The sequence below is a fragment of the Eleutherodactylus coqui genome, chromosome 11, assembly GCF_035609145.1.
Source record: "Eleutherodactylus coqui strain aEleCoq1 chromosome 11, aEleCoq1.hap1, whole genome shotgun sequence".
In the NCBI taxonomy this organism is placed as follows: Eukaryota; Metazoa; Chordata; class Amphibia; order Anura; family Eleutherodactylidae; genus Eleutherodactylus; species Eleutherodactylus coqui.
The window spans coordinates 111,056,618-111,082,921 of record NC_089847.1 but is presented as its reverse complement, the minus strand read 5'-3'; the positions used below and the strand labels follow the sequence as shown (position 1 = coordinate 111,082,921).

The 26,304-nt window shown below is 37.0% G+C and overlaps 1 protein-coding gene across 6 annotated transcripts in view; it reads left to right on the top strand.

The window, feature by feature from the left end:
* PAX6 (paired box 6) overlaps positions 1-25,108 on the top strand; it is a 32,430-nt gene extending 7,322 nt beyond the window's left edge. The window contains exons 1-14 of one of the 6 annotated variants that reach the window (XM_066582217.1): positions 770-898; positions 1,048-1,214; positions 4,022-4,087; positions 4,919-4,979; positions 7,868-7,998; positions 8,453-8,494; positions 8,587-8,802; positions 9,155-9,320; positions 18,043-18,201; positions 18,492-18,574; positions 18,977-19,127; positions 19,686-19,801; positions 23,905-24,055; positions 24,393-24,533. In XM_066582217.1, the coding sequence (XP_066438314.1) occupies positions 4,970-4,979; positions 7,868-7,998; positions 8,453-8,494; positions 8,587-8,802; positions 9,155-9,320; positions 18,043-18,201; positions 18,492-18,574; positions 18,977-19,127; positions 19,686-19,801; positions 23,905-24,055; positions 24,393-24,478 (1,311 nt within the window). In that variant the 5' untranslated portion in view covers positions 770-898; positions 1,048-1,214; positions 4,022-4,087; positions 4,919-4,969 and the 3' untranslated portion in view covers positions 24,479-24,533. Of the gene's footprint in view, positions 1-769; positions 899-998; positions 1,215-4,021; positions 4,088-4,918; positions 4,980-7,867; positions 7,999-8,452; positions 8,495-8,586; positions 8,803-9,154; positions 9,321-18,042; positions 18,202-18,491; positions 18,575-18,976; positions 19,128-19,685; positions 19,802-23,904; positions 24,056-24,392 lie in introns of those variants that run through there. The other 5 variants (XM_066582218.1, XM_066582221.1, XM_066582220.1 and 2 more) reach the window with 5 other exon arrangements.
* The last annotated feature ends 1,196 nt before the right edge of the window (positions 25,109-26,304 follow it).

Here is a 26,304-nt window from a genome sequence, read left to right as displayed (position 1 = left end):
GTTGAGAATTTGCTGCTTGAGTCTTGAGACAGGGTCTTCTTTAAAAAAAAAAAAGGGGGGGGGAGTGGAATTCTTACATGGCTGGGGGCCATTCCCAGCTTACAATGCGCCTGTCTGCAAAATATTTATGCTTTTAACATGTGAATGATATTTTTCTTATCCCTATTGTCTACTGAGGCTTTTTTTCCTCCAAAATGCAAATGCCCCCCCCTCCCTTCATTCACACCCAAAATGGCCTTTTTTACAGGAAAATGCAGCTTACAAGGAAAATTATTTCACTCCTATTGTGAGCAGTACACAATTACAGTGCCTTCATTCAAAAAAAAAAAAAAAAACAACAAAAAAAGGACCAAGACTTGTCAGGTAGTGATACCTTCTAGTGGATCAGAGGAGTCATTAATGAAAAAAAAAATTTGGGGGGTATCCGTCTTCAACGTTGCAATAAAGAGCCACCTTATTCAGTCCTGAAGAAGAGTGCAATCCAATCACGAAATCTTGAATGTGCTTCACAAATGGTGTGACAAACACACACACACACATAGTTATAGGGAGAGTAATCAGTACACAACAAAAAATCTGTGCCGTGAAAAAAAGAAAAAAAAAATCAAGTGTATTCATATTCAAAGAAAGGAGCCAATGGAGGCATGCACTAGGGGGGGGCGCAGCCAATAGGCATGTGCAGGGCTAGCCCCGATGCTTTGCATAAAGCAATATTTTTGTGTGTGGAGTAGTCAGTGCATTTGCATGTCTAGAGTGATTAGTGGGTTTGAAAGCAAAGCCCAAGCACTGCCTCATTTCCCGCTCTGGTGGTGGAGGAGAAGCAGGAGGAGGAAGTGTTTTACTGGGACATGATGACAGGGGTCAGCCTTTACTAATGGGCCAGTGAAGAACAGTGGAGGTGAGGCAACAAGGAGCAAGCACACATACATTAATACACTTGAAGCATCACCAATCAGTATAGGTGTGCACGGTGCCTGTGCACTGCTCTCACACACTCCCTGCCTCCCTGACAGTTCTTCTTATTGTCAATCTCTATCTCCTCCTCAGAATCTAACCAACAACAACAAGGAGGCTCATCCCTGGGAGACAGAGAAGGAGAGAGAGGGGAGCTGCTTCATCTTTCCTGGGCACTACAAAATAAAATCAGCAACTCTTTATTAAGCAACACACCAATTTATCCCGAGGAGCCTGCAAGCATAGGATGCCTCTTACAGGTGAGCTTCCGTGCAAGCTGCAAGGCTCGTGGACCGTGCACACGTTATATCTCGCTTGCACATTTTTTAGTACTTTCTGGCACAGGCAAGTGGCGAACTTTGGTATAGATGGAAGGGGTAGGGGCGCTGCTATACTCTTGTTAGTGCTGGCTTGGCAGCTAAGCTCATGGTTGTGTGTGTCATGGTGTCGTATGGCTTTTTGTATGATTTCTTTTAGAGATGATGCTCTGTAATACGTGACGATATGGAAAAACTATATATATATATAAAGTATAGGATGATCCTGCCTGGCTACTATTATATATGACAGATATATCTATATATGAGAGATTTAAGATTCTGGGATTCTGCAAGCTCCACCACATGTCTATTAATATGTAATCTAATCTAGTAATACCTAATCTAATCATCTAGTCTAATATATATATCTATCTATAGATATATATATTAGATATATATATATATATATATATATATGCATAGATATATATTATATATATATATATATATATATATAGATCTCTCTCTCTCTCTCTCTATATATATATATATATATATATATATATATATATAATCTCAAGAGAGAGATATCTAGATAGATATCTATAGATATATATCTATATATATATATATATGTATATATAAATATATAGATATAAATATAGATAGATATAGATATATATAACAGACCTATTTAGCCTAGTTTACTGTAACATTTAATGTAACCCCGAAGTCAAACCCAACAATCCCCCCAAAAGATCGAATCTTAGATCTTTAATCTACTTTAATTTTAGATATCTCCCCAAACTATCTTAAACTGGCTTCATTTTCACAGCAACCCAGTGATGTAGTGATATACGTGTATTTGCTGTGGACTAATGACCCCCTGATCACTCATTAGGCTAAACATTTCAGGTTGAGATTCTAAAAAGTTTGTGGTATGTAAATGTGGAGGGATTTGTAATCCACATAAGCAGGTGATGTGCAAATTAACACCGTCCTTACATTGTGTACAAACAAATTGCTGCTGTGGAGAGAACAGAAGGATTTGTTTATTCGCTTGTATAAATAATTATGAAAGCCTTTGAAGTCTATGTAGGAGGATTTGTTACATTGTATCGTTCAGTGTTATTAGTAAACACTCTGGTAATGTATAGAGGCTTCCACTTGTTACATTGTGGCAAATGCTATTACACTGTGACTAGTATATGATTAAGAACATCATACCAATGTTTCAAGATTACATTTATGTTCCTACGAAGGCCAACCATGAACTTGCTACATTGTATGAAACATACATCATATTAGTACAAAATAATGCTATGTGCATCTTACTGAGCACCGTTGTGCATTATGGTAACTAGTGGTGTGACAAGAAGGCCTTGAGTGTTGTAATTTGCACAATTGAGTTTAGCAATTAACCAGATTGCATAGAAACCCTGGTAAAAGTTCTTCCATTGACCGTTTCACTAGTGAATGATTATTTTGGGGCACTTTGTAGAAGGTTTACATGTTGCTTGCAATGCGTTGACTTGCTTTACATAATAAATGGACTGTGCTAACTGTACCCTACACGGATTAAGTATGTTGTTATAAGTGATTAGTAGTGTTCTGTGCAGGAGCCTTATAAGGGGATATGCTTGGTTACCCATTAAAAAAAAAAAGTGTTTACAAATCCCTGCCCGTATCCTCCACCAACAGCCACTGTAAAGGGCTGGAATATGAATGGGACTGTGATTACGCTGCTGCATTATTAATATCAGTCACTGTAAATATTTACCAATTATCTGCAAGTTGTGAGAAATATTTCTAGTGTCACAATTAGGGTTCCCATGGCTGTGCCTAAAAGTTTCCAAAATATGAATCCAGAACATTAATATTCACTCTATACAAAAATGAAGTAAGGCAGCAGCAATTTGAACAGGCAAACGCTTATTTTTATTTTATTTCCCCGTCGTCCCCTTTTTATTCCTTTTTACTAAAACCCTCCAAAGCCTTGTCTTTTGTAATTGTCTATTGCCAATTGAGCTCCCCACAGAGCTGTTGTGTGGCTTTAACAAACCCCTAACAACTTGCACCAGTAAAACAATTACCTTCCAAAAAATATTCATAGAATTAAATGCTATTTTCCCGTTTTATGGCTAAATATCTGCTACAACATCCTCATGGTAACACAAAACAGAAAGAGTTAACGGAGGAAAATGGGAATATTTGCTTTAAGTTCGATTCTGGAAATGGGTTGTTGCCTTTGCTTTGCATTCATAGACTTTGGTTTTGGGTAGGTGGTGCAGAATGAAAATCATTGTAGGCTTTGTTAAGTAGCCTCACCCCCTCCTGGTTTTACTTTTTAAGGCCAGATAGACAACGTGTGTCATTGTACAGTCACCGACGTAAAGATCTAAACTGCTAAAACCTAAAAGTTAGTTAGCAGAAACCGAAGCTTAGAATGTTAAAATAAGACGATCAGCACTTGCCCAGCTGTTAGCGTTAACTCCATATCTAATTAGCAGGCAGGACTCTGGTTTCTATGGTAATACTTTGCCCTGTAATTATTTTTCCCCTAAAATATTGAAATCTTGAGGCGAAAAAAAAAACATATTATTGATGCAGTTGCTTATTTATAGCTAAAAATAGAGAAAAAAAAAAACAAACTTGGACAAGTTGAAAAAAGCAAAAACATTTAAAAATTTTTTTAAAAGTTTAAGTTTTGAACTTAGGAAGGGTTGTGTAAAAGTTCGAAATGTAATCGTATTGAAATTTTTTATGTAACTTTTTTGTAAATCTAATATACCTTTATTTTGCATTAGAGGAAGGATACTAGGAGCAGATGCTGAAGCGTGCACTACATTTGGGAGAGGAAAAGCAAATATCAGGTAAGCCTTATAAGAAAGGAAAAAAAATTATTATTTTTTGTTACAAATTTATGTATATTTTGCATTCCTTCTTTTTTGCCTTTTAATACAATATTCTTATTTATGTGTGTGTATATAAATATATATAAAAAAATATATATATATACACACATACAAATATTTATATATCTGCACATAGCGTAATAAATCCTGATATACTATATATATATATATATATATATATATATATATATATATATATTCACACATCTCTATACCTATAAATCCGTGTGTGTATATAATGTATATTATATACACACATATGTATGAATATATATATATATATATATTATATATATATACACACACACATGTATACACACAGATGCATATATACACACATACATTTATATATGGATATATGGTGATATGCCAGAGTCCAGTATAAAACCTTGAAATTAAAATTAGGTATTACTCGTTTAGTTGGTAATTAGGCAGAACTGAGTCCATTTAACCCTCAGTTTTTACATTTCCATTTCCCTATTTTTATATTGGTCTCTACTTAGAAAAAAAAGGCAATTATTCCAAATCAATTCTTAATGATCCAATTATTAGGAATGATTCTGGTTCCTTATTTGCAATAAACTGCTACTATATCTTCTCCCTTATATTATTTTTAATCTATTGCACTTTTTGGGAAACGAAAAATCATATATATTTTCTTAAATTCCTTTAAACCACAATTTCTATTAAAAAAACAAAAACAGAATTATAGCTTTACATTTTCTGCTCGTTGAGGGATATTTCAAAGTTGCTCCTTAATTAATAGGAAATGTGTTTATTTCTTAATAGAATCCCTTGGAGTCACCACGTGGGAATTTACTACAGATCATCCCCACCACCATGCAGAACAGTAAGTAATGAATCACTATGGAATAAAATGCTATTAGTCTATTGTTTTATCTAAGGGGCATCAATCAATTAAAGTGGGTGATTTATTTTATGACCCCTCTAATATTTTACTGAGCGCTTGTTAAGAGACTTGGGCAAAATTGTCACAGTTATTTACAATGGCAGCTGGTAGCAGGGAGGCTCTGCAGGAAGGTTGGGTTGTTACTTTTAGTTTTTATGGTTGTTCATTTAGTTTGGTTTAGATTTGCTTCTGAATGTTTTAGTCTATAGTAGATTTGACTCTTTGTTTTGGTGTTTTGGCTATTTAGCGGTTTAAATGAAACTGTCATTATTTGGTTGTGATATTAGTAATGTGGATGCACTTAGGACTTTGGCCATTGGTTGTAAAATATAATTTGGTGTAGTGCATTTTTAATCAGTTGTTGTTGTTGTTGCTTTAAGAATGTTTGCTCTCTTGTGGGAGGAAGATAGTGTGTGCTTAAGAAAAATGTATTCCGAAGATGTATCTTTATCTACTTTTTTTGCCTCAAATATAGTGACTGTATTGGGGTAAATCAGAAATTTAAATTTTTATTCATTAACTTCCTAAGAATAATTCCGATAGCCTAAAATCAACATGAAGTTGCATACTATTTATATTATGATATGGTTATCTATCTCATATCTATCTATCTATCTCATATCTATCTATCTATCTCCTATCTATCTATGTCATATCTATCTATCTATCTATCTATCTATCTATCTATCCCATATCTATCTATCTAATATCTATCTCATATTTATCTATCTAATATCTATCTCATATTTATCTATCTATCTATCTCATATCTCTCTCATATCTATCTATCTATCTATCTATCTATCTATCTATCTATCTAATATCTATATCTATCTATCTATCTATCTATCTATCTATCTCACATCTCATAACGTCTTGTAGATGTTAGCATTTAAGGAGCTTCTAGTTGCTACATGGTTAATTACGTCCAGAACTTTGTACCAATTTGTAGATCTTATTCATGTGTTGACCTATAAGGCAGTATTATTAGAGGGATGTGTCGCAGTTGTGAAAGATGCCGTTCCGAGGTGCCTTGTGATCTGCTCTGAGATGTCCTGCATAGACTAAGCCTCTTTTTACGTGTGTAAAGGTCACTACTAGTATCTCTGTAGCTTTATGTGACAACAATTCCTGGGTGTATAAAATTCAAGGAGTCCAAATCAACACCATATGCTTTCTTATTAGCTGCCTAGGAGTGGCTAATGATTGCCACAGAGCCAGCTCTACAGCCTTCCCTGGGGAAATCACATCATGATTAAGGCTTTAACCTTTTAAGTGAAATTTTAGTATTTTGCCATTGTCAGTGTCAATTTTTAAGTTGATAAATGGTCTTTGCAAATGACATTCCTGTAGGGGATGCAGACTGAACGCTGGTCCCTGCAATAATAAGAGGAGTTGTATTGTAGACAAGCCTATATGGCCATGTACGAATGCTCAGCTCCCTTGGAATCCATATGAAATGTTGCTTTTAGATATTTTATAATAATATCGGAAAAATTTGGGGCCTTTAATAAAAATAGCATGTCTTGATTTTGCAAAAAGAGCATGAATTGGGTTTTTGTTTGCCATGTTGGGCCATGAAGACCTGTAATATTGTAAAATTACACTGCATGTATGTTAAAGTTGCTATAGTTCGGTCTGTAATATATATATAAATGGATATGGCTATGGTCCCCTTGGGGGGCTGGATTTTTAAGACCATAGCTTGGGGGGAATATTTAAGGTGTCAAGCAAACCTTATAGAAAATAACAGTAATAACGTAAAAGTGGATGTCAATATTAATCCAGACTCCTCCATTTGTAGTGTTCGCCCAGCCCCCCCCCCCCCCATCTTGTTCTCTGGGCTACCTTAAAATAAAATGTGTCTTTCTCTTGAAGTAACTAGTATTAGCCTTATCTCCAGCCTGAGTGATCTCCAAATCCGGATAGAAAGGGTCGTTTTTATCATAGTACCATTTGTCCTGACGATGCAATTTTCAAAAGCAGAGCACTGTCATAAAGTGACATGTCTGCCACAAGTACTTCAAATGATCTTTTCAATTAGCCTTCCATGCATGATCTGGGGCGACTTCCGCCTATTTCCAGAAATTAAGCTCAAACTTGACGTGCAGCTAGCTTTATTTTAAAGACAAATGTCACAAAGACTCATCATACTTTCCCCCTTCTTCTATATTTGGTGCTTATTTATTTGCTAAGAAGCCAGAGCCTCCTGCAAGTCCATTTATTATCAGTAGTCTGCAAGCTGAGGAGCACACGCATCTCCTTCCTTCCTTCTTCTCCAGGGAAACTGTCTCTGCTCTGAGACTTCAGGTTTGAGGATTCTTTTTTTTTTGAATGAACTAAACTCCTATAATATCTCAGCACAAAGGAATGGGAGCTCAAGCCAATGTCTGAAGAGGACTCTCAGGGTATTTATGAGACCTTTTCCATAGAGTAGCATTGGAATCCCATCGTATTTTGTGCCATTTATTTTCATTAGCTAAGGTGGTCATTGCGTTGAGTCTTGGAACCTTTTGTCGTTTTTGTGTGCGTGATGGAGGCATTCTATGGTGAGGAGGAATTAACTGTTTTTCTGCCTGTTGTTATTAGCTGGAACCCATTTGTTTTTGGAATAGCGAAGGACTTTTTGGAATCTTTTAGATGATTGGTGTGGAGAGTTGTTGTATATAGATATGTATAGGTTTCCTATTTGCTGTGTATATCAAGGTTGACTATAACTCTGTCTACAGGGTGCAACCCCCCACTGCAGCTTGGAAAGGGGGGGGTGGCATGATAATTTTGCGGTGTTATAGAGTAATTCAATTGTTGTTACTATGTTTTATTCTCAGGTCACAGTGGAGTGAATCAGCTCGGTGGAGTGTTTGTAAACGGTAGACCCTTACCAGATTCTACCAGACAGAAGATAGTGGAGCTGGCACATAGTGGAGCAAGACCCTGTGATATTTCGAGAATTTTGCAGGTGAAAATACTTCTTGCATTCCAACTGCTCTGATTATGAAGTGATGCCCATCTGTTACTTATTATACCCCTTCCTTCTACCAATATATAAAGATTTCTCCAGCTTATTACTACAGCAATCATCTGCTTATCAAAAATTCTCCAATTTTTTTTTAGTAAATTCAATATAATATTGGCTTGATGCCATTTACTTTAATATGCTGCTACCCCTCCACGCCTCGAGATCGAATTATAGTCTTATGTTTTGGCTCTGATTAATCCCAAGTTATTCCTAAACCATAGAATTCATTTATTTAAATAGGAAATTTATAAAATATTTCAAAATGTTTTCTAATATTTAGAGTTTCTAGGGCCACAAATGTAATTATAAAAAGAAACAAAAAAAGCAAAAAAAAAAAAGAAAAAGAAACAGACATAAGTTCTCATACCATTGAAGGTATATTTTTGTATTATAGAGCCATGCAGATGCAAAAGTGCCAGTGCTGGATAGTCAAAACGTAAGCTTGTCATTGTTTAATGCCTACTATAAAATTGTACTATTGTCTTGAAATTATTAATAATGTGATTTGTTGTTTGTTTCTCCGTGCAGGTGTCAAACGGTTGCGTGAGTAAGATTTTAGGGAGATATTACGAGACTGGATCCATCAGACCTAGAGCCATCGGGGGAAGCAAACCTAGGGTGGCCACTCCAGAGGTGGTCAGCAAAATAGCCCAGTATAAAAGAGAGTGCCCTTCCATCTTTGCCTGGGAAATACGAGACAGGTTACTGTCTGAAGGCGTCTGCACCAACGATAACATCCCCAGTGTAAGTCAACTGTGCTCAACAGAGATGCACTCAATACATCCTAGGGTTGGGAAAGAGGGACGTACCACCATTACATACATTATAAGGATCATGAGCATCGTAAATAATCACTTAAGTTAACGCATATAATTCAGAATGTATGGAAGGAGTCTTATAGGCAAAAATATCTACTAATTAAAGACTCAACCCGAAATGCATTGGGTATAATAGACTAATGATCAAATTCAAAATCCGAGGCAGGACACAATTCAATCAAACCCCTATTTCACCAAGATAATAGACTCAGATAATTGTCACATCCCAACCCAGTATAGAGCTAATAAACTTATCTGTATCGCTATTCGTCCTGCAGGTATCGTCAATAAACAGAGTATTGCGCAACCTGGCTAGCGAGAAGCAACAGATGGGCGCAGATGGCATGTATGACAAGCTGAGGATGCTGAACGGACAGACAGGGACTTGGGGGACCAGGCCTGGTTGGTATCCGGGTACATCAGTGCCAGGCCAACCTACACAAGGTAAATATTTATGCGTGTTCAGTATTGGACGGAGGTTGTAGACGTGATGCTCTGCGGATGTAATAATGCTAAATATGCTAACATTATAATTAGTCTGTTGGCTAGTGATGTCTCATTTGCATACAATGGTTATAAATATTTATTGTATATGTTTTCTCTATTGTAGTAGTCTTGCTCGTTGGAGAGTATATGGTAGCTTACGATGGATCAGTCATTTTTACGTTATGCTTATGAGCATGTATAGGTGACGGAGTTATATGTTGGGTTAATTATGTATGATAATTGATTGTACATACAATAATTTATATAGAAAATGCTAAGATTTGCACAAGCTCAATCCTGGTTGTACTATTGGTGTTCTGTGTGGACATGCTACATAGTAGGCATTGGTGTAGTATTGTCTTACATTTACCAACCACTTATGATTCTGTATTTTCAAGCCATCTTGGTATGTAGTAATTAATTTAGAGTTATAGCGGAATGATATGATAAGTATATAGTACTAGGACGTACGTATATTTCAAATGCGTTGGTCAGATGTAGCAGAGCAGAACTGGTAATTTGCTAACACATATGGTAATATCTTCATAAGACTGAAAGGAAGCCGCCTGTGTTATCTGACCTCGAAGAAGCTCTTACAACCAATTCACCTCTGCTACATCAGTGTAAAGCGGTAGTTCCATGGCTTAATGTTGGTTTTGGCGGAGTCTGGGAATGGAGATAGATGACGGACTTATTCCCAAGGCTCATATGGAATGTAATTGGATGGGAAGTAATAATCCTTAGCCGATATTTCCTAGATAGTAGATGTGGCGCAATATTGTCTTGGCGCATTATTCCAGACAAGGTAGCAGAACAGGACCCCGTAGAAGGAATATGCCCAGTATCTGCCACAATAGATGTTTCTGTCACACACAAGAATTAGTTATGGGAAGAAGAATTCTGTGGCGATGTAATTGCTCATTAGAGATCGTTTTGTTTCTCATTAAGGAGACATGAATAAAGCGTCTAGTTGGAGGGGCAGCTGTAGAAATGTTTCACAGGAGACCCTTGGACACGATACGTCTCCACTTGCCAATTAGAAAAACAATATAAGAAGAAGGGGGCTAAGATGGGAAAGTGGGGCTCCCCCCCACCCATATCCTGATTAGTCCCATCACTGCTGATCCTTATATTATGTGTCACTTAATGCTTCTTCTCATCACCCTGAATGAGGCTCCATCTCATGGTCAGGAGATCAGCTAAGGTTATTGGGTCCGCATGAAAAATGAACGTTCTAGAAACAAAAACGATTTATCCCAAATTTATTGATATACTAAGAAAGAAAGAAATTTGAGTCTGATGAGCTTGGACGAAACTTTGCAATGTAATACAGATATAGACATTGTACCGATAACCTTCCACGCGCATATAGATACGGCAGTGCAGAGGTTGTCATTTGGCACAAATGATTGTTCGTTAACGTCACTATTCGTAATGGCAGGAGACAGCCTTAATCGTGATAAAATGTAAAATGTTAGCACATGGCGGGAATAGAAGAATCTCTGCCAATAGTATTTGACCAATTTCTTATAGTTTAATAAAACTAAGTATAAACTGTGATCACCTACAATTATGGAAAAGTTGAGTCTATGTGTTCCCATAATGTGGAGAGATTGACATATAATGTCTATATGATAGACAGAACAAGAGATGGATAGAAAGGATAATAGATAGTATCTACATTATCATATTCTATACATATATGTTAATTGAATTTTACTGTAATGCAGTTATAAAAATAGATAAATAATAATAAAATATCTCATGTCTATCTATAAAATGTAGACTACGTTAAGTGAATTTCGCTGTCATTCACTTAGGAAAATAGCTAGATAGATAGCGTCTACATTATCATATATACATATATATCTATATAGAAATTCAATTTTACTGTAATGCAGTTATGAAAATAGATAGAGGTCTATCTATCTACGAGTTATCTCTATTAATGTAGATTAAGTTAATTGAATTTTGTTGGCCTTTACTATCTATGAGATAGATAGATATGGGATAGATAGATAGATAAATAGATATGAGATAGATATGGGATAGATAGATAGATAGATAGATAGATATGAGATAGATAGATAGATGATAGATAGATATGGGATAGATAGATAAATAGATATGAGATAGATATGGGATAGATAGATAGATAGATAGATAGATAGATAGATAGATAGATAGATAGATAGATAGATAGATATGAGATAGATAGATATGAGATAGATAGATATGAGATAGATAGATATGGGATAGATAGATATGGGATAGATAGATAGATATGGGATAGATAGATAGATAGATAGATAGATAGATAGATAGATAGATAGATAGATAGATAGATAGATATGAGATAGATAGATGATAGATAGATATGAGATAGATAGATGATTGATAGATATGGGATAGATAGATGATTGATAGATATGAGATAGATAGATGATAGATATAAGATAGATAGATGATAGATATAAGATAGATAGATGATAGATAGCTATAAGATAGATAGATAGATGATAGATAGATATGAGATAGATAAATGATTGATAAATAGATATATAGATAATAAGATAGGTAATGAGATGGATAAATAGATAGATAATGAATAGATCGATCATTTATATGACATATTTAATATATCAATTGAATTTCTGTGATTCAGTTCTGATAATCAATAGATACATATAGAAAGATGTTCGTCTTGACTAAACCCCTTAGAGCATGGATGTGTCTCCAGCCCTTCTCATTTCCTCACTCTTTACTTGCTCCATAAGAGGCCATTTCTGTGGAAGCATAAGGCCAGTTGAGGCCTCACGAGGCACAAATATGTTCCCAATATTACCACCGCCCTGCACACAGAGAACTCTATAATAGACATAAAAGAGTCCGCTCAGTCCGGGGAGAGAATTACGCAGCGCTTTACTGACGACTCAGACACTTTTGTAACTTTACCCCCTCAGATAAGACTATAAAGCTCCTGTTTAGGATTCAGCCATTTTCCCCCCAGTACACGGAGGCGCCATGTTGTGTGTCCTCTGGAAGCTGCTGAGTTACTGTCTGATCTTACTGGCTTTCCGCCTCACTGATTAAGACACTAAGAAACTCAGGAATGAGTCTTATTTCCCCGAGTCTCTCTCTCTCCTGTGTCGTCTTCTTCCAAGGAGTAAATCCCATACATGACACACACACAGGCCGGCGCGTCAGCTGCGGGATAATAGTGGCGGGCAGTCTTTATATGGATTATCCTGAGCAGTCCATTCACTCCCTGACTCCTTTCTATAGAGACCTTAAACCAGATATCTTAATTGAGTGTCACGTATATGTAACTCTAGATCGCTGAGCACTGGAGGGGGTGACATGTGAGCACTAGATAAGGCCGGGGGGGGGCTACACAGCAACATGTCGTATGAAGGTCTGCAGTCGTGACTCCTGCGATAACATTGGCGTCATAGTTGTGCAGTCTTTAAAAAAAAAGTATTTTCTGAATGCAACAAATCGATAGAGATTTTCATATGATTTCGGGCAATGAAACAAAAGTTTTATGACTTTTTGAAATCCCGTCAAGCTGCATCAATCACATTAGATTTCACATGCACGTATGTGCAACTCAGCGTGGCTCGTACGGCTGATGTTGCGTGACTAAGGATGTTTATCTCTGGCTTTATATCTCTTGCTGGGAGAGCAGGGAAACAGTTTCTAATGCCATACGCGATACTGTCTATAGAACTACACTGCCCTACATACAACATGCCATACACAAGTAGTGTCATTAAATGCAGCATCTATTGTATTTAGCACTTAGTATATGTTTGTAGTATATAGCTGTATTGGGTTAAGTAATTAACGAGAATAGATAGATATAAGATAGATAGATATGAGATAGATAGATATAAAAGAGATATGAGATGGATAAAAAGATATGAGATAGAGAGATAGATAGATAGACAATGAGATAGATATGAGATAGATAGATAGATAATGAGATAGATAGATAATGAGCTAGATAGATATATATGAGATAGATAGATAGATATGGGATAGGTATGAGATAGATAGATAGATAATGAGATAGATAGATAGATATGAAATAGCTAGATAGATATGAGATAGATATATAGATAGATATGAGATAGATAGATAGATAGATGTGAGATAGATAGATAGATAGATATGAGATAGATAGTTACTTTTGGATATATGGTCTGGCTACCTGTGGTTTATTCGATAGGTAGATAGATGGATAGATAGATATTAGATAGATAGATAGATAGATAGATAGATAGATAGATAGATAGATAGATAGGAGATAGATATTAGATAGATACATAAATAGATGAGATAGATAGATATGAGATAGATACATAGATAGATATGAGATAAAGAGATAGATAGATACATACAGGATAGATAGATAGATATGAGATAGATAGATAAAGAGATAGATAGATATGAGCGAGATAGATAGTTGCTCTTTGGATATATGGTCTGGCTACCTGTGGTTTATTCGATAGATAGATAATAAATGATAGATAATAGATAGATGGATAGATAGATAGATAGATAGATAGATAGATAGATAGATAGATAGATAATAAATGATAGATAATAGATAGATGGATAGATAGATAGATGGATAGATGAAAAGTAATGTTACTCCCTATCTTCTATAAAGGGCTAGCTCTCGGCAGTTTAGTAAGTTCTTACGTACAGTACACTTGTATATGTTCTCTTGTATTGGTTGTGTCTTCTTTCACAGACAGAACAAGTAGTGTAATTAGGAAATGCAGGAGACAGAATATTTCGACCACCAGGCTCATGCAGTATAGTAAATGCTCTTATACAGATGCAGCAGTGCTGACTTTGTCTTTGACCACCGTGAGGTTACATCGTTCCTGCGTCATGGTAGTCTTCAATAATACTATAATGAATTGTGCCAGTCAGCTCTGCTAAATCCAGATATACAGATGTGTCCACCCTTACGTTTTCTTAGATTGCATTAAGCTATACAATTTGTCAATTTTGTACCATCCAGTAAAAAAAACGTATACGTTGACAGATTGCACCCATCAAGGCATCCGTCGAGCATATATTTGGACATGTAAATATACTATATATGCTTTGAATGTTTAAAGGATGAGCCAAGGACTGCATTTTATTTCTGGATACCAATGGTGCCTTGAATTTTTCTCTATATATTACTATAAATGGTGGTTTGATGGGAAGACCACACCGGTTAGCATGGAGGACTGGATGGTGCATGGGGAACAATTTTGCTTTCGAAGTTAAACAGTTTGTCACAATACCAATTCAATACAATTTTACACCATCCAGTAAAAAAAAGGAAACGTATACGTTAACAAATTGCGCTCATCGAGGCATCCGTTGGACATCTATGTTCCTTTTTCATGTTTGTTTACTATCTCGCGCTATACACCTCGGATTATGTTGGGTTTAGAGACAAGTTAAGGAAGGACACATCTGTTGGGGTCTGCTGCATAACAGTTGTTCATATACTGCGGTATATACTTTGTTGATGCACGTATACAATGTATAAATGCAGTCAACCTGAGTTTGTCATGTAGTGTAAATTCTAGTAATCTATTGTTGCCCAGGTAAACCTACTGACCCATTTTAAGATGTGTTATTACAACACACAACAGAAGAAGATAAGTGACAGATTCCGCTCTTCTACACCTATACGTGATTGGTCTCCCTCTTTATATGTCAAGGGCATAGAGATAGCCAATACAGCTGGTATGAGACCTTAAAGGCATGCCAGCTCTGACTAGCCATATTCTACTTCACTATTTGCCTGGGTAATCCAGAGAGAATGGGAAGATGCTGGTAAAGGGCAACAAGCATGAGCCATCATGCCCCAGGATGTTGGGGTGTGATGCCATCAACCATCACCAGCAGGCAACCCCTTTATGTTTCTCTTCTTCTGTGATGTACCTTCTGCTCTATCTAGTCCACTGGCATTTCTACTATATCATTGTTCTATGAACTGCATATAGTTAATGAGTTCTAAACCTAATGTCTAACCTCTATTTAAAGTGAAGTTGCTTGCACTCTATTGTTGTACTATAGCAGCCATTATAGGTTGAGGCAAGTCCTTCAATGGTCTACCTGTTGGGAAGTATAGAAAAATGTCTGCTGTCATCATCACTACTATCTTACATATTAACATCCTTTGCTAGATATTGTAGAATATCAAGTTTCCACTTGTGGCAGCTGAACCTACATGATCCAGTATACATGGTCCTTTAAAGTCCCTGCATACTTAGGGCTCAGTAAAATACCGCTAACCTATATATCAGCATCATATAACAGTGTAATTGTGTATCCTGTGTTCATAGGAGAACATTATTTTTTACTCCAAAGTAAAAAAGTTTTGCAGGCTTGGGGGACAGTTTTTATGCTCATTCGTTTTCTAAACTCTATGTGTGATTGTGAATTCATTAATTCCATGTGATTTTTACATTTTTTTTTAGGTTGGTACTCTACGTGCCATTTGCAATAAGGGGTTCCTAGAAAATGTTCTCGAATTGTGTAAAAAAAGTTTCAAAAATTATTGCAAACAACTTCCCAGTTGTCACTGCATTCTTTATGGTGTACTAATTGTTTTGTGGCCTTGTAGACTATACAAAGTAAAATGGCTCCAAACTATAACTCCGAGGAGCCAGTTGATTTCCTATACACAAACACACTTCAGGCATTAGTAGTAGAATACTTAAGAAGCTCCACATCAGATTTGATGAGTAAATAGATGGACACTTGTGTGTTAATATGTGAGTTGAAGCTTATCTAATGTTAACTGAGTACTTTTCCGCCTCTTTTTTTGGCTGCTGAGTAAATAGCTGGAGTGTATAGAGTTATCCCATTGACAATTTTAGGTATTTTTTTTCTTCTTCTGGTGCTATAGAAAGTTACAAAAAAAATATCCTATATAGCTTTGAGTAGGCCAGGCTTGAGGACAGTGATTAATGATAGCTGCGCCTAAAGGTTAACATACTTGCCTAACAGTCTGTTGACTGGACCCCTTGTGATACAATGTAGATCACTGCGAGATTCAAGAGAATCCTTTTGTTCTACGTCCTGATTGTGTCCTCAAAATTCTACCCACGGAAGTTTGCCAATCCCCCTAGCCCGAGTGTTTAATAGTTTCTCTTACTCTGCTGCCATTGTGCACTGTTGAAAAGCAGCTCCAATTCTATTCATGTGTTGGTGGTCATCTCAATAGGTCTACAAACGTCCATATGGTCCTCACTGTAGATGAATCCCTAGATTTAAATGGAAGGGAATGTTGGGGTTTTAAAACATTTCAAAGTGTTTGAAAAGAACCCACCAGATTCTGTCACAATTCTCTTAACCCTTTGAAGGCAACACTATTGTGTTAGGATATTCCTCTGATGTTAATTCCCACAATATTTAATTACAGAAGGTACATATTCCTTCAAGGAATAAGGGTCACTGTTTTTTTCTTCTTTTCTTTGGACAATTAAAACATTTTTTTTGGAAATTCCCAGTGCCCCATTAATGTATTTATAGATTAGTTAGAATTCATTACACCGATCTTGAAAAAAAAAATCTGAAATCTCTAGTATCATTATGCAATAATGCATAATAAGTAGAAATCATTAAATCACGCTAAAAATATGTAAAAAAAGGAAAGTTAAACACAAAAGTAAATACATAATTAATTTTAACAAAACTTTAAAAAATTGAATTTGCCTGGGATGAGTTCTAGGAACATTTGAGGCTTATGGGTAATCAAGGCTAAAATGATTTTAGCATTTGTCTACTAGACATTCATTACTTTAAATACAGGTGGGGTAATGATTTTTTTTTATGCAACGCCCATAAGTCATACGCTCACCATAAATATTATAAAGTTACTATATGTTACCGAAGTCCCCGAATTATCTTGTAAAAAATTGTAGAGCATTTTTGAAGAAATTCCACTTTTCTTGTACACCATATTACAAAGAATGGACAGTCCCTTTATCTAAATATAAAATTCCATTTTCAGCAATTATAGGCTGTTCTTACTGATGATATAATTACAACTGTTCACTGTAATAGGTGTCAGGGAATTGCACACTCGTACAATGGTTGAATAAAATTGTAGAACAATGCGCGCACTTCTAAATTCAGAACCTTTAAACATGAAATTGACTGTGCAGAATTCAAATATATATTAAAAAAAAGAAAACTAGATAAATATTTCTTTTAGAGATTTCAAGCTTCGTTTGAGTTCTTAATCAAATTTTAGGCCAACCTATCAACACTTAATTGATTACAATTACTGATTATAGAAAATCTTAGAAAAGTGTAAACAGGGCGGAATGGTTCCTACCGGCCGCAAAAATAGTTGTGGATTTACTTTTAAAAAATTTCGGTTTGCCGATTTTAAATTTGCTTTATCCACTCTTTTGAATTGAAAAATTACCAATATTTCAAGATTCAATGTCCATTTCAGGCTTGGCTAACTAGAAGTTGAAGAATTGTTTGCCTAAGGTGTATAATCATTCGGAAAATGCTTATCAAGTCTCTTTCTAGAACAACTCAAAAAATATTAATTATATTTTTGGATTTTTTTTTAAAAACTAGAACTGTTATATAGAATAGTAATTATTGGAGAAGGTCTCTTGAGTTTAACTTGCCCACTCTATTCTAGACGGATGCCCACCGCAAGAAGGAGGTGCAGAGAACACTAACTCCATCAGTTCTAATGGTGAAGACTCAGACGAAGCACAAATGAGGCTTCAACTGAAACGAAAACTTCAAAGGAACAGAACTTCCTTTACCCAGGAACAAATAGAGGCTCTAGAAAAAGGTACAGGTCATTGTAATAATGTAAAATATGTTGTGGCTGCAAATATATCATCATGTAGGGACATATTTAAAAAAAAAAAGATCTCTGTTTTTATAAATGAGTAGTTTCATAAGTAAAATAAACCCTAGGATCTGAATGATACATACAGTCACTCCTCCCTCAATGGAGAGGGAAAAAAAGAGTAGAACTGGGGTCACCAGAGCTCATCCTCTAATTGGAGATGTTTAACAGCTTTGATAATGAAACCTTTACATTTCTCTTAACTAACCTGTTCATTTCTATGCTTGCAGAATTTGAACGAACCCATTATCCTGATGTGTTTGCCAGAGAAAGATTAGCTGCCAAAATAGATTTGCCAGAAGCTAGGATACAGGTAACTGTTACTATGTAATTAAACAAAATGTTTGACCCCAGTGTAAAATGCATCACATTTATGTTCAAGCACAACAGTCAAGTAGACCTGTGGGGACCTCGAATTGTACTGTTGCATTTATAGATCACACACACGTGTAAGGACCTCAGATTGCATTGTTTTTTCATTTATAGATCCCACACATGTGAAGAATGAGAGGACATACATAGCCAATAATGTCTTCCGTATACAATAATAAATTATTGTATCTTTTGAAAGGTCCCACAAGTGTTAAATACTTTGAAATATTCTATTTATTATACAACCCCTTCTCTGCTATATATGAGCAGTTGGTGCTTTATCCTATGGTTGACTAAGTAAGATGATCCTTCGATCACTCAATGAGTCTCCTCTTATTACCAGGTATGGTTTTCAAATCGACGAGCAAAATGGAGAAGAGAAGAAAAGCTACGGAACCAGAGACGACAAGCCAGTAACACGCCGAGTCACATTCCTATCAGTAGTAGTTTCAGCACTAGTGTCTACCAGCCAATCCCACAACCAACTACTCCAGGTCAGTACAGAGACTTGAAAAATGTAGAGTGTTTACTCAAAGCAGATTTATCGAAGGGGTCGAAATAGAGAATTACTTGGTCTCCAAATTACAACTTTTCACTGCCAAAACTGATCTAATCTAAGAGCTGCCCAAGCAAGTCGTTTACCTCGATAGTTTACAGGATAGTTGGGGGGGAAACATTAAAATCTGAATTTTAGCACCTAATGTAACAAGTGTGAGTAGAAACCAAGAGGCAAAAAGGCTAAAATACTCCCTGAGAAAAGTGGTGGTGATGTCATTACCGGGAGGGGAAGTGGGGCCAACTCTTCCACCCAAGATGCATCATGATTATTATACAAAAGGCATTAAATTGAGGTGACTTATTGTGCGCCCTTGTCTTTAGAACTGAATCTATTCAGTGATGGCCTATTATATAGTTCATGGTGCAGAAGCAACTACTGTACAGTTGCAAACAAAGTGTTGAATGAAAACAGGGGCAATGTCATGAAGTGAGGAGCGCAAAAGATGCAGGAAGTCGTAATAAATTATATTAACGTCATTCTCTCTCTTTTTCAGTGTCATCATTCACATCAGGTTCTATGTTGGGAAGAACAGATACAGCTCTTACAAACACGTACAGTGCGCTGCCACCTATGCCTAGCTTCACCATGGCGAATAACCTTCCTATGCAAGTGAGTATAGTCATGTGCTTATCTGATAATCAAGAGCCAATACATAACTACAATACAATTAGGATGGTTCATAATATTACAGCTCACAAATTGTGAACCAGATGACCCTGGAGGTCCCTTCCAACTCTACCATTCTATGAACTGAAGAACAGTCAGGTTATAACTAGAGCGAGCCTGCTCGGATAAGGCAGTTACTCTCTCTCACTCTCCCCCCGCCTCCCACCCGCTCCCAGCGCCATCTCCCCGAGCCTGCTCGGACGAGAATGCAGTTACTCGAGAAGAGCGATGCTCGCTTGAGTAACTGTCTTATTCGAGCGTGCTCGCTTATCTCTAGTTATAACCTAGAGAAGGTTTACTTTAAAAAAGCCACCACAAATGCATAACTATTATAAATCAAAACATAATTTTCTTCTAGATTACTACATTTACTGCTAATTTATTCAACACATCAATTTAATATAGTATATAAGAAAATACTTAAAACATTCAGAACAGCTTGTATCTAAAAATATTCCAATTCGAACTGAATATCACATTTCCAATTTGCTTCTTAAAGGCTCCAAATCCGGAATCTATACAGCTTTTTACCTCCATTGTATTCATAATTCATAACATAGGCACATTTTAGGGTCTGAATCATGTTCGCATCACCTGAACCGTACACACTCTTACTTACTCAAACTTAGATCACTGTAGTTCTATAGTGATTTAGATTTAGTTTAGTAGAATTTTAAGCAGTCAGCATTTCGAGGTCTTAGTTTAAATTGATCTCCCCATTTTCTCCTTTGCTACAACATTCCTTCAGCTTATGGCAAAATTGAGCAAATTCCCATTCAAGAAAATTGCTTGGGACCACACATTTTGGAAACATAGTCAGGACATAGAGAAGTAAATAAAATTGTTTTAGAGTTAGACATCCCCTATAGAGAAATGCAATATTAAAGGGAGTCTGTCAGATTTGTTATGCCTAACCAGTCACATTGCTTGGTAGGGGACTAAAGCTGGCCATTCATTCGAGATTGCGATCATTCGTGCAACCCTACCGGTTACAGTAATGATCAAAACCTGTCCTACATGTATGGTCAGCTTTAAAAAAATAAATAAGCCTATACTTAACTCTTTAAAGTATCCCTTCAACCAGTACTGGAGCCCCGTTCACCACCATGCCAAACCTAGAAGCGGATATCGGTTACGTGCACAATGAATGGCATGTGACCTCTACCAGCTTCTTTAGGGTTCAGTGCAGTGGTGAATTGGCTCCAGTGCTGGAGAAGGAGACCCCTAAAGAGGTGATTATAGGCATATATTTAATATTACACTATTTCACAGGCTCCCGCAGCATGGCATGATTAGCTGGATTTTACTGATCACACCATGCACTTGCAATTTTGACCACAGTTGGCTGAAATTTTCCAACAGGTTGGGTCACATCTTTGGTAAGCTGTATTCTGCCATTGGCCATTGCAAACAATCATTCGCATTAATTTTGCAGTCAATGGTTGTTCAAAAAGGCCAAAGTTGGCCATTTAGGGTGACCATTCTCTCGAGTTTATTGACAGCTTTAGAAACCTGTGGACTCATACCTTTGTGGCCATTCATAGCATTTTTATGGAAAACAAAAATAACTTTATTTTCCTATACAAATTAGCTTGTAAGTGCCCCATGGTCATTCCCATAGCTTGGTAAGTGGTCTGGCTCTCGTCAGTAAGGCTCTCGTCAGTAGACCCTGACTAATACCTTCTCCTTGGTGTTGATTGATGGCTCTAGGATTGTGCCACGTCATTATGTGCACCATGTAGCACAGTACTGGAGCTATCAGTCAACACCAAGAGGGAGGGTTAGGTGATGAGAGCCAGAGCTCTTGTCAGGCTTGGTAATGACATTGGGACACTTGCAAGCAATTTGCATCAAGTTCATTTTATCTGCAATGAAGATGCTATGAACAGCCATAAAGGTATGTGCCCATATGTTTCTAAGTTCAATATCAAATGTTGTGGACTAGGAGGAAAAAGACGTGTGGAGCAAAACCCGTACCGTTGTGTTTGTTGTGAACAAGGATACTATAAAAGTTGTGAAGTGAAGTGGTAACTTCAATAATGGAGGTGCTGCCTGACCAGATGACGCACCACCTGGGTGGGCGTAATAGAGTAAGAGAATAGAAAAAAACTGGCAGTGGAGAAGGTGCAACACTCCAGATTAAAGCAAGTAGGAAGTGACCAAAGGTATGTGAAATTTCTCCTTTTATTTAATAAAGTACGTGATCAGCTTATGAAAACGCGTTTCGGGGATAACCCCTTCATCAGTTCAGCTGGTGTTTAAAATATACAGGCAATTGGTGGGTCCCAAAAGGGTTAATGATTACATCTGTTTGCCTGTGGAGTGCGGGTCAGCCAGGGCAGGAGCAGGAGAAGTCCCCGAAACGCGTTTTCATAAGCTGATCACGTACTTTATTAAATAAAAGGAGAAGTTTCACATACCTTTGGTCACTTCCTATTTGCTTTAATCTGGAGTGTTGCACCGTCTCCATTGCCAGTTTTTTTCTATTTTCTTACAATATCAAATGTTGTTAGTGATTTGGTAGGAATACATCATCTGACAAACTCCCTTTAAGATACATAATGCTTAAAGGGGCTTTCCTGGATCAGAAAGGTTTCTTTGTAGTGCCAATTGCCCACATGATGTGTCTAGTATTGAAGTTTATATCCATTACAATAAATCGGGCTATAGACAAGAGGGTTGCTGCTTCGGAAAAAAACAGACCATTTTTTTAAAATCCCAAGCAACTCCTTTAATTCCACTTGTATTTAAGTGCTGTTATTACAGCATTAGTGCATCTTTTTATGGAGCAGATATGTTATACTGGAATAAATAGGCACAGACTTTGAAAACGTCTGACACAGGAAACCGCATATCATATACATTATATTGCCAGGCCCATCACATATGATGTTTAACCATATTGCTAAGTCACACCGATTAGAATTTGGATCAACCATTGGTCAACTCACTGACATCTATAGTGCTAGTTTTGATATCTTAAAGTGTCTCTCCGGCTCTAGACAAATAAAGATGGCCGAAGAACTTCTCTGACTACCTGATGCACACTATGCATCGGTAATGTAAGACACTACATGCTCATCGGATGGGCCAGCACTGCTCACATGGGCAGTGCTGGTCAATCAAAGCAGGTGTAGTGTCTTAGACTAATGATGCATACTAATACACACTATGCATCAGGTAGTCAGAGAAGCAGTTTGGCCATCTTTGTTAGTCCGGGACTGGAGGTTTGCTTTAAATCTTAAATTCAGACCCATTAGATAGAGGAAAGAAAAAACATTGCTCCTTTAAGAGCCTTAAAGAGGTTGTAGAAGTTTAGAAAAACATGGCTGCAAACTTTTATAAGTAGCACCACTTCCATCCATAGGTTGTGTCTGATATTACGGCTCCTCTCTATCCAAGTGGATGATGCTGAGCTGCAATACCAGGCACGGCTTATGGACAAAAGTGGTGCCCTTTTTGGATGCAGCCATGTTCTTCTGATCTCATACAGTTCCTGTGGTGATCGTTTCATTCTGCCTGACCACTAATTGAATGGATGTGTGCCTGGTTTGGTCACACGTTAATGCCAATATTTTCACAACTGATAACATCTGACTGTCTCCGAGCAATTGTATGTTTACCTAGGTAAGCTAAAGGCTCGTATCATTTCATTATTACACACTGGGATCAGATGGGATCATCAGAAATGGTTAAACCAAACTATATATATTAAGCTTGTGGGTGCTAATTTTTATGCTGAGCTGTGCACAACTTCGACTGTCCCTTCTTTCTTGTTGTCCTTTACTCCAGTTTGATCATGAGGTGCATGCTACTACAGTATGGTGTTCCGCATTTCAACTGTTGGTAAACTCCATTTTCCTAAAACAAAAACAGTGGGAAATGTAGCTTACCTGCAAATGCAATGGTTTATGTAGGCACATACAGACAGACACACTTTAATTTTTTGCACTGGGCAGATGTTGGATACAGGAGGTGCAGTGATTGTGTTTATACATCACAAATGGCACTGAGCAGTAATATATTGCTTTTCTTTCTTCTTCCAGCCCCCTGTACCCAGCCAGACCTCCTCCTACTCATGCATGCTGCCCACAAGTCCATCTGTGAATGGGCGGAGCTATGATACATACACACCTCCCCACATGCAGACACACATGAACAGCCAATCAATGGGCACCTCTGGTACAACTTCTACAGGTAGGCATTCCATTATTTTCCACCCTCTCTCTCTCTCTCTCTCACTCCTCATACACAGTCACTCCGGAATGGAATAGCCACACATTCATACACCAAGCAACGACTGCCCCTGTGCAGCCCCACCGTCCATTAATATGTGGATAACAATAATAAAAAAGTTTAAAAAATAAGAAAAGTAAATCACACTCTGTAGACAATGCATGCTCAAAAATTTAGCCCTGCATCTTAATGACGGTTCCTACGAATGTCCGAAAACCACAAAGTGCATGAATTATGTATGGTATAAACAACCTAGAACAATATGAAATGTTAATTCCAACTTTTTGCTTTCTTATAGGTCTCATTTCCCCTGGAGTGTCAGTCCCAGTACAAGTACCCGGCAGTGAACCTGACATGTCTCAGTACTGGCCAAGATTACAGTAAAAACCGTGTTAATTTAACCAATGACTTTATGGAGAACAGTTGGATGTTCAGCAGTATTTTATAAAAAAAAACAAAAAACAAAAAGAAAAAAAACTGAGAACTGTCTTGGGATATAATAAAAAAAAAAGACTTCTCTGCACAGCAACTGTGTACTGATAACATTGGGAAGGACTGCACAAACGGACATTTGCACATTCAGAGCATTATATCATTTGGATCAAATCTTCATTTTGATATCCAAACTTTTATCCATTTGATGTACTCTTTGTAAACTGACTTTGTTATGTAATGACGAACAGAACAACACAGGCTGGGTGGAAGGATCTGCTCTCCGATAGTCATTATTGTTTTGAAATTTTTTTAAAATTTTTTAATGGAAGCCATGATCAAGCCACGAAAGATTTATCAAGAAAAAGTATATCGACCCCCCAAAGAGTTTGTCCAATGACGCTCCAGATTTGTATCGGCCGGTTGGCGAAAAACTCAACTCCAAAAAAATTTATTTAAGAGACCTTCGCCCTCTTTCGAATCCCTTCGCTCATTGGTAACCTCTAAAGTTTGACGTTAAATTCCCCCCAAAACAAAAAAAAAAAAGGAAAAAAGAAAAGCTCAAGAGAGACGTTTGGTAGATGAAAGGTAGATTATGTCTTCGATATAATCCAATTTGTTTTATGTCAAAATGTACTTTTTTTTGTCTTCCCTAGAAATCTCCCCAAATGATTTCTATAATAAAGTCAACTTCATTTATATTTGACAAGGATACTGTATAGATGTTTTATACACATTTTCATGCATCATACTTTTTTTTTTTTTCTTGGTCAGCAGGTCGTTTAATTGTTCCTAGATAGATTGTATAAAATGTTCACAGTCCAATCATTCTTGTGCATATAGATCATTCCTTATACCGATTAAAAGTGCTTGCAAGAGTTTTCAACTTAAGTGTTTTCAAGTTGTTCACAAGTACATATCGAAATTAACCATTGTTGATTGTAAAAAACCATACCAAAGCCTTTGTATTTCCTTTGTTATATATTTTTTTTCATTTAAACCTTTTAGCGTGGTGTTGCAAAAATTTTTTGTTACCGGTATTGGACGTCAAGTCCGTTTTGTTTTAATTGTAATTTATTTTTAAATAAATTAGGGCAACTGAAAGATTGTGCTGTACAAACGTTCAACTCCGATTGATGAACTTTTTTGTTTTCACGTCATGTGCAATGGTCCGGTGGCACATTGGAAGTTATACTTGTAGTAAATAGGGTCTTGCTTGGTTTGAGGTTTAGTCTGTGACGATAAGGTGACTTATGTGTTCTTTGAGCTAAGGTATGGCAGAACAATTGTGTTTTCATAAGTCCATGAATGCAGCTAGAGATGAGCGAGCGTGCTCGTTTAGAGCAATTACTCGGACGAGCATCGCTTTTTTTTTGAGTAACTGCCTACTCGGGCGAAAAGATTCGTGGGTAGAGCGGTGGGTAGCAGGGGGGAACAGGGGGGAGCTCTCTTTCTCCCCCACACAACCCCCGGTGCCCCCCCGAATCTTTTCGCCCGAGAAGGCAGTTACTCAAAAAAAGCGATGCTCGTTTGAGTAATTGCTCTAAACGAGCACGCTCGCTCATCTCTAAATGCAACCCCAGAGGTGTAACTTGAAGGTCCTGAGGACTAATGCAAAATCTGTCACAAGGTCTCCCTCCTATGCGCCATAATATAATATTAACGTCTTCTTATGTCAAAGAAGGGCCACTGGCTCCCTATGACACATCAAGACCTAGGTGTCACTACTGTCTTTGCGCTCTCCATTTCTATACCTCAGTATACTCAGAAAACAGCCA